Source organism: Anabas testudineus, chromosome 10 (assembly GCF_900324465.2).
Source record: "Anabas testudineus chromosome 10, fAnaTes1.2, whole genome shotgun sequence".
Classification (NCBI taxonomy): Eukaryota; Metazoa; Chordata; class Actinopteri; order Anabantiformes; family Anabantidae; genus Anabas; species Anabas testudineus.
In genome coordinates, this window is record NC_046619.1 from 4,882,446 (window position 1) to 4,895,470 (window position 13,025).

Below are 13,025 nucleotides of genomic sequence, written 5' to 3' on the forward strand. Positions count from 1 at the left end.
GTTGTCATCATGAATGCATCGGTGGCATTAAAGAGATCTGCATGACTCATGATGTTTTATCACTGTATGTAAGGTCTAGACAGGGGTTTGGCTATTTTAGAGAAGCAACACAGAAGTGTGAAGAAATGCTAAAATTGCAAAGCCAAATCATTAGATTCTTAGTAAAAATATTTCCGTGTAATTAAAGATATTGAGTATTTGCTCTATACTGTAGAAGTCGTTCTACATAAAGGTTTCATAACCACAGAAACAGTTTCATAATTAGCTGAAATCCTGCTTGGCTAGACAAGAAATCCCTATAAAAAAAACCCTCTCAGACATATGAAAAGTGAAACAAGCTAAACAGGAGGCTGCATTCTTTGTGTATTCACTATTCACTGCCATGTTTTTCCATCAAGTCTGCTGATTGATTGATTCTTCTTTTGTCCCCTGTTTGGTGTAAATTACAGGTCCCAGAACGCACTACCTCTAAGTTTTACTGTAGAGAGCTGGTGTTGAGTCACAAGAGGGCTGCTTCAAGGTAGAGCACAACAGCACTTTATACAAGCAGCGCACACACACACACACACACACACACATACACACAAACACAAACAAACACATACATTAACCTAAATTAATTAATGTCTTTATCTATGAAAAATGATTTCTAACACTGGATGTATTATGTAAAAGAGCTCTTGGGAGTGTTTTAGCCTTTGTTTAGGTTATGGTTTTACTGTTCTGGTTTAGTCTCCTCACTTTCATCAACATTAACAAGCACTGCTGATTAACCTTGTATACATCACTTGTGCAGCACCAAACATTAAACAGACATAGTTGACTACTAGCTGGTGAACATACTCTAGTGGAGCATGTAGCATCCAAAGAGGCAGAACTGTCCTGTATGAGGCAATACGTGTCTTGTCAAAGCTAAATAAAAGGGAATAATGAGTAGTTTAAGAAAACAATTATGGATAGATCTTAGATACCCAAGATTACTTAGAACTTAGATATATATAATGTTGATCACAAATGACCTCCCTCACAGTTTCCTCAGTTTCTTCTTTCACTCGCAACCTGTGTCACTCTGCATGTGTCTCTCTCTCCATCTAGTGGCAGTCCTGTGTCTGTAGCAGATAAAAGTGGATGGCCTGCGTCTCATGGAGTCTCCCCTACGAGCAGCAACCATCAAGGTCTCTCCCTCACTAGGCTTAGTCACATGTTGTTATCTGCTGTATGTCAAACAGCACCTACAAAAGTGCAGCTCTAAAACGGCTCCTGTGTCGGCTACTGTTTCCTCACAGATCGTGGTGGTACTGGTGTGAACTAATGCTGTGTGGTCTCATAAATTCACTGGTTTTCCTGGTTAACTCACACAGTCCAACCACACATACTGTATGCCAATTTAGTGTATACTTTAAAGAGTATGTTTGAAGGCACACACACATATATACCACATTTATTCAGCCACACCAAACCCACCACAAACATATTCAGTATACAGTTACTTTGAAGCAGCAGGAGCACACACCATAAACTAATACTGTATGTTCAAAGTGTGTCCTCTGTACTTGTGAGAAAAAGACACATCTCATCTACAGATTTTGATGCCTCAGTTTGGCTGCTAGCATCAGTCAGTGAGTCGTTGTTCGTTAGTTATACTGTGAGAAAACTCTATATAAAGCTGCTTTGAACTTCTTTTAACCATATTGTTGTTAGCTTGGGTATTTGTGGCCTTGGTTTAAATACCATAAAAGCAGTCATAACACAGCTTGTAGCAGGGGAGAACTAATAAAACTGATGGTGCAAGCAGTTTTTATGACTGTAAAACTGAATATTTCATAATCCCTACAAAACAAACAAGATGTTGCTTTATTTAAGGGATTATATCCACTTCACGCACACTTCCATTGCTTGAAATGGCTTGAAAACAGCTGCCTTTTCTTGTTTTGTATCATTAGAAATCTGTTTACTGCTGTAAACATTTGTGGAATTTTTGAACCCAGGAAAACAACTTAATGTCGAACCCAAATCCATTAAGGTGATTATCACAAGTCAAAACATTAAGCTCGGTGTCATGACTACCAGTCAACTTTTTTGGTTAAGTCTCACCATTCTCATAATCATCTTTCCAAGTAGCATCAGCATCAGTGAAAAAAAAAATCCACTGCTTATCAATTTAATAGTATAAATGTTTCAGGAAATGGTGGAGATGAGAATGAATGACATTCATGAGTTTACCAGGAACCGACTGCATTAGACAACTAGTGATGCTCCACGTTCCATGTTTGTTGGATTTGTAAAAAGGAAATTTTTCTCCATTTTTTCTATATTTTACAAAGTAAACACATTTATAAATTGTCAAGCACGCTAGGTTTGGACTCTATTTACACTGCACCTACTCCAGCATAGCTACACAATTTATAGCTATAAAGACATCCAACCTAGTGATACACAGTGTCTGAATTACATGTAGGGGCAAGCAAAGGTTGCTATATTTTAACAATGGCCTTGTTTGTCAGTGGTAATTAAACCACTCTGTGTGGTAAGGGTTCACTGTTTTCCTTAACACCACCCTGCTGGTTTATTCACAGTGCATAAGTGCAGCTAATGAAAGGATGTGTGTGTATGTTTGTGTATTGTAGGGTACTTCAAGCTGGAGAGTCCTCTTCTACAGCACCGTCTGCAGCAGCACAGGACAATGCAAGAAACTGTAACCAGCAGACATTCACATGTAAATGAAATGTTTTTTTCTTTGAAATTTGCAAGACTGTGACCAAAATCTGGTGTGATGCCACACATTGGGCACATGTACTGTATGTAATGTAGTTTATAGACTAAATGTGTGTGTGTGTGTGTGTGTGTGTGTGTGTGTGTGTGTGTGTAGTCTGATTGACATGCATGACGTGCATGAAAATGTCGCTAGAGAATGTAGAATGTATTGTAAAACCTAGTTTCCAGTAAGTTTTATTTGCTTTCTGCCTCACCTAACCTCGTTTACTCATATTGTTCTCACCTAAATCACTCAGGGTGTGAAATCTGCTCTCAGTCGTCTTAACAAAGCCACAGAATACTCATCTTCCAGTGACGAGGTTGGTAGCAGTGATGACGAAGAAAGAAACAGGTGAGTTCTTCATCTTTCTCAAATTAACAGTTGCGTCTTACTGCACACGCAAGCAATTCTCTAAATGAAACATGACATGATGCAAGCTGAAGATGCAATGTGGCCTTTGTGAAACCACTGTGATCTGCTTTTACTCCGAATGGTTTATCTACTGGGAAAGTGTAAATGTGGAAAGGGTCCTGCTGACCAGTAAAAGAAATCATTGAAAAACAGTACACTAAAATGAAGAATTAAAATCCCATGGCTTTATTTGGGATTTACTGGACCATCTCAACCTTGAAAATAAAGGTGTGAAGCTAATTTGCTGTTGGTTTACATTCCCAGAAATGTAAGCTCAGAGTGAGTTATATTACAGTACATTTGTGTTTTTATGGAGAGGGTAAACAGATAGTAGTGTTAATTATTTTTGACTTCAGTTATTTCTCTTTGGGTTCCTCTACTGATTCCAGGAAGTGCATCTTTGTTTTCACTGTCATTGATCTTGAGGATGTATTGATCTTGTCTCTAATGAATAAATGCAGAACCTACAGCCACACTCTGGTCTAAAGTCTTGACTCGTCTGTGTTTCAAGGTCTGGCCTGTCCAACGGAAAGGGGAAATACTTCAGAGGAATACCTGATGGCATCGTCCTGCAGCCTCACCACAATCTTAACCAGGTACCCAGCACACAAACAAATAAACACAAACCTTGTCTCGCCTCTGCACTCCCCACTGCATTTTCATGTTTAACAGCTAGAAGGTTCAACATCCAAACTGTGTGTACTACAGAGACAGGTCTCTGCTCTTCAGGAGTTCTTTATTTGTGTCATAGAACACCAAAATATACAGACTTCAGTGTTTCTTTTAGGATTGTTTTCTGCAGTATTGTATTTCTTTCTTTCTAGAAGAATAACATAGTCATACAGAAGCTGATTTCTTGACTTTCTCTACCCACCGCCTGCTCTCTGCTACTCTGGGGAGCATCCTCAGATCTCTGTCCTCCTGCAGCCTGACAGCTCCTCTCTGCTGCTCTTTCTTTGCTCTGAAAGTACTCTCTGCTCCATCACAGCGGTCCCTGCAGCACCTGCCGGCATTAGAATGAATTGATTTTAAGTCCGCTGTAGCACGAGTGGGTAGTGCAGTGAAAGTCATTTCACTTTAACAGGACACAAATATCCTAAAGTATTTTAGGTCCCGATGTAATGTTACATAGTGTAAATAAATGCTCCTATGATCTGAAAATAAGACTGAGAGCACAGGCCCCACTCAACAGCTTGTGGCTTGATCGGTTGACCTACTGCAATTTCATCTTCTGCTTTTGTATGTTTGTGCAGATTTCTCAGATGGGTTCAGACGATACCTACCTGCTACCAGACCTTCTGCAGAAAGCCTCTTCCTCCAGTCCTACCCATAATGCACTGGGCCAGCAACAGCGAGTACATGAACTCCACTACTCCCAGTTGCCCACAGCCCCTCGATCCTCCACACATCAGGAGCTACATGTAAGCATTTTGCCAGTAATGTATGGTCAGACAGACACAATCGCATACACACATAGATATTATACATCTCACAGCAAGCTGAAAAGCCTAAAGAGATTAAAAAAAAAAGTCTTAATGCAAGTTCATAGGTGTATAAAAGCAGTTGCATAAGCTATATTTTGCCACCAGGGGGAGATGGTGACACAGTTTATGCATCTACTGAAACAATATGTCTTGATTGTACCATAATAGTATCAGCCTTCATGTAACATAAATATGTTTACCCATATAGACTGAGAAACCATAATTTGCAGGGGTACTGGTACTGGAGTTGCATTCAAAGTCATAATAATACAATAGTTGTATTATTATTATGATAATAATAATATAATACTATTTCATGTTTTCTGTATGGAAACAAAACCTTAAATAAAAAGAAAATCATTGTGTGGAATAACTATCTCTGTTACTCTTGTACTCAACAGGCCATCAGCAGTCCTAATAATAAAAACACCTGCACATCTCCGTCATCCTCTTTCCTGTCCTTTGTCGATCCAAGATTAATTCCCATATCATCACCACCACAGAGTCCTAGTAAGTTCATTTACACACAGGTATACAGTGTATATGGTCACACAGAGGAAATGCTAGCATACAGTACAGGAATGCATGTATGCTTAGTACACTATGTATTGTTACTACTCACTTTTGTTTGTTTTGTCTAGCAGGCAGTAAGGGTGAGCCATTAAAGAGAGAGAACCACAGGAAGGGCTCGGTGGTTAATGTGAACCCAACCAACATTCGACCACAGAGCGACACTCCAGAGATCCGCAAGTACAAGAAGAAATTCAATGCAGAGGTTCTCTGTGCTGGACTATGGGGTTGGTCATTTTATAGTGCTTTTGTAAAACTTACTTTAAAATACACAACTGCTGTTACCTGTGTGTATTTTATGTGTTTCTGTATTGACGATAATAGGAACAAACTCTGGCATCACATCATGGGACATTGTGATGTCAATATACAGATTTACAAATGTTTTACAGAGAGGTGAAATCATGATACAGCATGTTGGTAGTGAGTGTCACATTTGTCTGTTTGTTGTTTCCTGAAGGTGTTAATCTGTTGGTGGGGACAGAGAATGGCTTGTGGCTGCTAGACAGAAGTGGTCAGGGGAAAGTGTACTCCCTCATCAGCAGACGAAGGTTTCAGCAGATGGATGTGCTAGAAGGACTCAATGTGCTCATTACTATATCAGGTACATGTACTGAAAGAGTACACATATGTTCAAGTGTACAAAACACACTGACATATTTATGCATGTGCACATTACTTAGCCTTCATATGCTCAACCTTATATGCAGTGGCAAGAAAAAGTATGTGAACCCTTCGGAATTTCATGTATTTCTGCATTAATTTACCATAACCAGGTTTCTTCAGTGTATGTAAACTTGTTTCCCTATTACCCAAGAAACCTTGTTTCTCTGAGTAACCTGGTTCATTTGCCTGTTTTCTCACAGTTACTGTATTTGACCAACACAGTAAAGTCATTAGGCTGGGTGGGAAGATCACACCCATTTGAGTTAGGACCAACCATCTGAAGAATGGGTTATCATGCCATCAGTGTGCAGGACGATTTATGTGTAAACAGGACTCACCATGGCCCTCCCCCTTATCTCTCTCTTTTTTTCTTTGTGTCTGTAGGTAAAAAGAACAAGCTCCGTCTGTATTACCTGTCCTGGCTAAGGAATAAAATCCTCCATAATGACCCAGAAGTGGAGAAGAGGCAGGGTTGGACTTCAGTAGGTGACCTGGAGGGCTGTGTACATTATAAAGTGGGTAAGTATGCATTGGCAGGAACTCGCTGAATGGCACTAGTAAAAAGAACCAGAAAGTCAAGCAATATTTTAGTAGAGGTCCCACAGAACAGTATGCTCCTCAGATTCACACGTGGACTGGTCTTTGTCTCATCTTGTGTTTGCAGTGCGTTACGAGAAGATAAAGTTCTTAGTGATTGCGTTGAAGAATGCTGTTGAGGTGTACGCCTGGGCCCCAAAGCCTTACCACAAATTTATGGCCTTCAAGGTTGGTAACATATTAAAAAATGTGTCTGATAGCTTGTCAGTGTGGAAGAATAGTTATATGTTGACTATGAAAACAGGGTAAATACTCCACAACTGTAAAATAATAAAAAATAGTTATGAACCAGTAAAGACTGTGTGGGATTCATAGGGTCTGTCTTGACTGATGTGGCATAGTTGAACCATCAGGTTTACAATCTGTCCTCTAATGTCCTTTCTTTCTCTGCCACATCTTTGCAAATATAGGACAAAAGTACAGTAGCTTCTTCCATAACCAGACACTACACACACACAAACAGGCTACATGTACACGAGAGTGTGTATGTGCAGATTCTCAGCAGAGACGTGTCCTATTTCTTTATGTCCTTTGTGGCCTGAGCTACTTTTTCTTCTGCGCTGTTCAGTTTAACCCTTTATCTGCAGAAAAGGCCAGAAAATTTTTAAAGATAGTGGAGGTGATAGCATGACTATTTTAGCATGGCCATTATAACTGCTCTTCAAATTTTCAACGTCAGTTGCTGACTAATAGTTAATAGAAGGTTACTGCTGTCAGTGTTTCTTTTTTGAATGCATCAGTAAGTGATAATTAAAATCTGACTTGGAGTCTAACTCTTCTCAACTGTTTGGTGATGTACATGTCTGTGCTTGTGTTTGTTTTTTGTGTCCCCGCCCAGTCATTCAGGTCTCTGCCTCAAAAACCACTGTCTGTTGACCTGACAGTGGAGGAAGGCCAAAGATTAAAGGTCATCTACGGCTCCTTGTCTGGTTTCCACGCCATTGATGTAGACTCTGGAACACCTTATGACCTCTACCTGCCTACACATGTAAGATTTTAATTCACACAAATGTAAGCTGCTCCTGAACAGTGTTCCTCACAACCTGATGTTATGAGTTCTTCATAGACCAATTTCCATAAATGAAATGGGCAATTTACAGACTAGATTTTTTTATTACATTATAGGCCTATATGATGTATGAACTTGATGTCTTCCAGCATTATTGGGGTTGGATACTTCTTAAAATAACTATATGAAAAACCAATGTAGATAGTGTGTAAGGATTTAGTTCTGAAGGACCCAGTTACAAGGCCAGACACTGGTAATATACAAAAAGGGGTTTAGTAGTTTAGGAAGATAGGGCTAGGACAGGAAGTGGACAGGAAGTGGAAGTCAAAATAAAAGCATGGGCCAGGAAGTGCAGAGCAGTATCATGACACAGTGTGTGTTTCTAATAAAAATATAGTCTTAAATATTCATAGATATTTGAGTAAAGCGATCAATGATCTCTCAGCTTGTACATGATGTAGATGTTCTCTTTGTAGCTGGAGCTCTTTATCAAAGCTAACTTTCATTTTCACTTCCTTCTGTCAGCTGTTATCTGTACAGTATACTCAAGCACATCACTTCAGTCTCTGGATGCTCTCCTCCTCCTCTTCCTCCTCTTCCTCCTCCTCCTCCTCCTCCTCCTCCTCCTCCTCCTCCTCCTCCTCCTCCAGAGTCAGTGCCAGTCATTGCTGCGCTTTATTTCTCCTGTTTCCCTCTTTCCACCTCACTCCACTCTCGTCCCACTCAGTCAGTAGCTGTCAAACACTTTTCTCTTGCTCTTTCATCTCTTTTTCCTACACCCACTCTGTCATCCATCGTGGCATTGGTAATTTGCTCATTGTCTCCTCGTCGTTATATGTATATTTTTTTTTTAACTATAATTGCTCTTTTTCTTTTTCTCCCTCTCTCTCTCTCTGTGCTGACTGAGCTGACAGCAGATTGTTGTGACTCATATTAACATTTCTATTCATAAATTGTCAGTTTTATCGCTCATATTGTGTTGGATTCTTTTTTATTCTTTTTTATTTTTTTTTGTTGAAATTGATCAAATGAAAGATGGGTCAAAAAACACATATGCACAATCAAATCATGTTTTGGACCAGTCCAAGGTTTTGTTTAATTTAATTAACTTAATATTGCATTATCTAAGTGTTAAAGATGTTTTGACAAATTGCTACATATGAAAGTTGGTAAAACTTTATCAAATTTTAAAAGTGAATTTGCATTTAAATATGGACAAATCACCCATTGCTGATACAATTAGAGATAGAGCAGGGCAATTTTTTCCCTCTTCTCTGCTGTATGTGGGCATGTACAGCTCTCTGCAGTGTCTGGTGACTCATATTCACATTCACATTCTGACATAACGTGATGAATATGTTTTTACAAAGGACTAGAGAAGCTTGAGGCTTGGTATATGATGAAGTATTTAAATGTATTATTTGAAACGTTTTGTCTGTTTTCTTATGTGACGTGTACAGCCAGTGTTTCTACAGCTAGAACCCTTCCTTATGTATGTTTTGTTGATTCATGTACCATCTGTGGACTATACTGTTTTCTGTTAAGTGCTGGACATGCTTATGGTGTTGTGTGGGTGGCTGGAACAGGGAACAAGGTTCCTCCTGTTTCTATGGTTTAATGATTTTCTTCCTCGTGCTCAGACTGACACCCAGTTCGGAAATGTAAAACATTTTGTGATTCACTGTGGCTCAGTTCAGGTGTCACTGACCCAGATCAGCCTAGTGTTTCTTTTGGGGTCTTGATCTCTTTAAATTGAATCTTTATCAGTTACTGATTGCTGTAGTGACAAATGCATTGAGTGTTACAGACCAGCCTGCATTTCATCACTTTTAATGTAAAACAGAAGAAAGCAGCAGAAAGAAATGTTCTTGCATCATCATTCATCAGAATTCATTTAAAAGAGTTCTAATATGGTTGTAGAAAATATAATTATGATAAAAAAGACTTTTACAGCTGAAAAAATTACAACCATAAATGAATAATTGTTGATTTCATCTACACAATAAGAATCATCTCTCTCTCATTCATGTTCTCAATGTTTTTTTCACTCATGGGCAAACACACACACACACACACACACTGCCCCAGCCAGCTCCTAGTGTGTGCTACTTTCTGTAACTAAGGGGGATTCGGAGTGACAGTAAGAGAGACGGACACAAGAAGAGAGAAATAAGCTCCAAAAATACATCCCTCCTGTCCTCCTTCTCTCACCATCATTAACTCTGTGTGTGCCCATGAGTGAAACGACTGACATGTTCTTGCTCCTGTTGAGTCTTTCCCCCCCTCCCCTCACTTCTCCACTGGTATATTAAGTGAGTCTGCACACAGCTGCCTACTACACCGGTGCCTTATACTGCTGCTGCTGCGATATCATTTCAGCTCTCCAGCTTTGCTCTTTCTACTATGTTCCTTTTCTCTCTTCTACATACAGTCAAGCTTTCAAAACTCTCTTACACACACACACTCGGAGCGCTTTAAACCCACTCACTTATACCTCGACATATCTGTAGCTCACTTTCTTTGCGTACTCTTAAGACACCTCACACTCCCGGACTTTTTTGGAGCTGTATAGCTACACTCTGATACATTATACATCATTTAAACACACACCTTCTCTTCTGTATCTTCCCACACGCACACACCTACCTTCATCAACACATTCGTACACTGCACTGATTTATATTTCCTCATTATTGTTAAAAGCAATTCAGCTATTCACAAAAGCAAGTCTAACCCACACACACTTTCATGCACACAGCGCACTACTCACCCACTTTAACAAACACACATACAAGCATTTCTATTGCTGCCTACAAACTATGTCACAATGCTGATTCCAAGGCAGAGGATTAAGATTGCGTTGCGTTTGTGGATGCCTGTTCTGATGCTCAGGATTGTGGTGGCTCACACTCTGGTAACGTATGAAACGCGCTCACAAAAGCCATAATGACCCACTTCAGTAATGCATTAGAGCATGTTATATGACCTGTTGCAGAGCTTAATGCTTGATTATTTTTGTACAGTATATTGAACATAAAACAAGTTTCTGGTTCTCAGTTAGATAGCTGTTGTGGTGTTTCTCTAACAGAGGTTTGTGTACAAGATGTATACTACAACGAAATTAATGCAAATGTTTCTGAATTGAATACATGCAGTTGTCTGATAGGAGCTAAGTAGATTCATGTTGCTGGAGTGTTACAGTACAGTGGGTAGTACATGTGTCTGATGTGCTACAGTATGTAATATTTCATATACTGTATGTCTTTAAACTGGTTATAATGTTTCTCAACTGGTCAGAAAAAAATCTCAACAACAACAAAGAAAGTTTCTAATCTGAGAATTTCTCGATTTCTATAGTTGGTATAGCCCTGGACGAGTGTTACAGAAGTTTGTTCATGACAACAACTTGTGGTCAAAGAAGTGTTATACTATAATCAAGTTTTTACTCAGAATAACTAGCAGTAGTAGAGGCTCAATATTTGGCTATTTTGGAGCTTTGGTCACTTCCCTTACAATAGCACTCCAATGTACACAGATCAGCCACAACAATAACACCACTTGTCAGTGGTATTAATAGGAAAAATGTAATCCTGCAGTGCATTGCTGCTTGCTGCATATGAGGCTGCTTACCACAGATGTATCAGGGTGCCCATGATAACACTGACCCCCAAACCATTTAAACCAGCAGCTGTTTGTAGTGGTGTGGCTGATTGGTTGAAATAAACAACATGCTTAAGTCGGTAGGAAAATCCAATCCGTCCCTCTCTGAACTCTTTTTCTGTTAATTTACCTTATGCTTCTAATATTTTGATGATTGTTTTCATTTCAGTGCATTCCAAAAGTGAGTGCACTTTTGTTTGTTTATTTATTTATTTTTTTCTTTTTTAACGAATCGGGTGTTTGTGTGTGTTTCATAGATCCAGGGTTCCATTCATCCCCATGCTATCATCATCTTGCCGAACAGTGCAGGAACTGAGGTTCTAGTTTGCTATGAAGATGAGGGGGTCTACATTGACACTTATGGCCGCATCACCAAGGATACAGTGCTGCAGTGGGGGGAGATGCCTGCATCGGTCGGTAGGTGTCATTCACACATGCACACACAAAATAACCAAAGCTGCCTGAGTCGCTTATCCTAGAGCAGCTCCTGAGATCTGGGATGTAGGACAGGAGGGCTAAAAATAAAATGGAAGCAATTCTGTGTGTGAGTATGTGTTGGGTCAAGTAGATCACCAGCCATTATTCTAGCATAAGGACTGTCCCTAGACAATATATCATAGGCTGGTTATTCACACAGCTCTCATAGCTATGTGTATTTTATTCTTCTTCTTTATGCTGTGTGTCTCTTTCCAGCCTACCTTCAGTCTAACCAGGTGATGGGTTGGGGGGAAAAGGCCATTGAACTGAGATCTGCCAGCACAGGGAACCTGGAGGGTGTTTTCATGCACAAAAAGGCCCAGAAGCTCAAGTTTCTTTGTGAAAGGAATGACAAGGTATGAAGTCCACACTTACTTTAAAGAACCAATAATAGCACAATGTGCAGTTACACATGTTTATTTACTATCTAAATGTATCATATTGAAATATAATGAAATAAGCGTAGGTGTGTTTAAATAGTACATATATTAAACTAATATGAAGTTCCATGATCAATCCAGTGTGGTTAAAATAAAAAAACATGGACAGTTACAGTATATCCAGGTAAAAAAAGTTGCACGGATACTGAATTCACTTTTCTCATCATCTTACACATGATACTTGACACACATGTTGACTTGTTTGTAATTGTTCACCATGGAAATCATAGTTTAAGAAAAACTACTTGACTAAAGGTTTATCTGCTAGATTTCTTCTGGACGTTTCAGTCACATCTCCGTGTCCTCCTAGGTGGACGGTGTGAAAATGTTACAGTACCACACTAAATCTGTATTAATGGGAACCTTGTGAACTTTTAACATTATTTTTAAACCTGATTGTGTTTTGTTGCAGGTGTTTTTCGCCTCAGTGCAGTCAGGAGGCAGCAGTCAAATTTACTTTATGACTCTTGGACAGAACTCTTTGTTCAGCTGGTAATGGCTGGATATGTGGACTCTGGGATTAATTGGTCGTGTCTGGCTTCCTGTGTCTATATTCGCCTGGTGATGCCTTTTTTATTTTCGTGCTGACTGAGGTCCAATGAGTGACCAGTGGACATGGAGAAAAGGATCAACTAACTACTCCTGGATCCATTGTTTTTATCTGGGTTCCATGTAAACGCACGTGGGTCCACAGTACTGTAGAGTTGATTGTAACTCCAGCTGCAGCAAAAATGCTTGAATCCATCAGTCTGTTTCTGACTATTGAAGCCTGGAACACTGCTCCTTCATGTGCAGCAGCACAAAGACCCTGACCTGAAATTCAGCCAAAAGGAAAACACAGCTGCCCATAAAAGAGGTGAAAGGTACAACTAGCAGTGTCAGCAGCTCAAAAATGAAAAGCTGATAAATAATTTTCACATGCCAAAGTTACCTGGGTCCCATTGTTCCAGACTGGA

General features: G+C 39.6%; 1 protein-coding gene across 4 annotated transcripts in view; it reads left to right on the forward strand.

Moving 5' to 3' along the window:
* si:zfos-2326c3.2 (mitogen-activated protein kinase kinase kinase kinase 4) overlaps positions 1–12,786 on the forward strand; it is a 48,424-nt gene extending 35,638 nt beyond the window's left edge. For 3 of the 4 annotated variants that reach the window (XM_026357180.1, XM_026357184.1, XM_026357181.1), the window contains 15 exons: positions 450–520; positions 1,096–1,175; positions 2,628–2,716; positions 3,012–3,106; positions 3,678–3,762; positions 4,420–4,587; positions 5,052–5,160; positions 5,292–5,447; positions 5,681–5,824; positions 6,271–6,405; positions 6,551–6,651; positions 7,322–7,471; positions 11,410–11,569; positions 11,846–11,985; positions 12,482–12,786. In XM_026357180.1, coding sequence (XP_026212965.1) covers positions 450–520; positions 1,096–1,175; positions 2,628–2,716; positions 3,012–3,106; positions 3,678–3,762; positions 4,420–4,587; positions 5,052–5,160; positions 5,292–5,447; positions 5,681–5,824; positions 6,271–6,405; positions 6,551–6,651; positions 7,322–7,471; positions 11,410–11,569; positions 11,846–11,985; positions 12,482–12,565 — 1,767 coding nt within the window. In that variant the 3' untranslated portion in view covers positions 12,566–12,786. The remainder of the gene's footprint in view (positions 1–449; positions 521–1,095; positions 1,176–2,627; positions 2,717–3,011; positions 3,107–3,677; positions 3,763–4,419; positions 4,588–5,051; positions 5,161–5,291; positions 5,448–5,680; positions 5,825–6,270; positions 6,406–6,550; positions 6,652–7,321; positions 7,472–11,409; positions 11,570–11,845; positions 11,986–12,481) is intronic. The other variant, XM_026357183.1, reaches the window with a different exon arrangement.
* Positions 12,787–13,025: the final 239 nt, after the last annotated feature.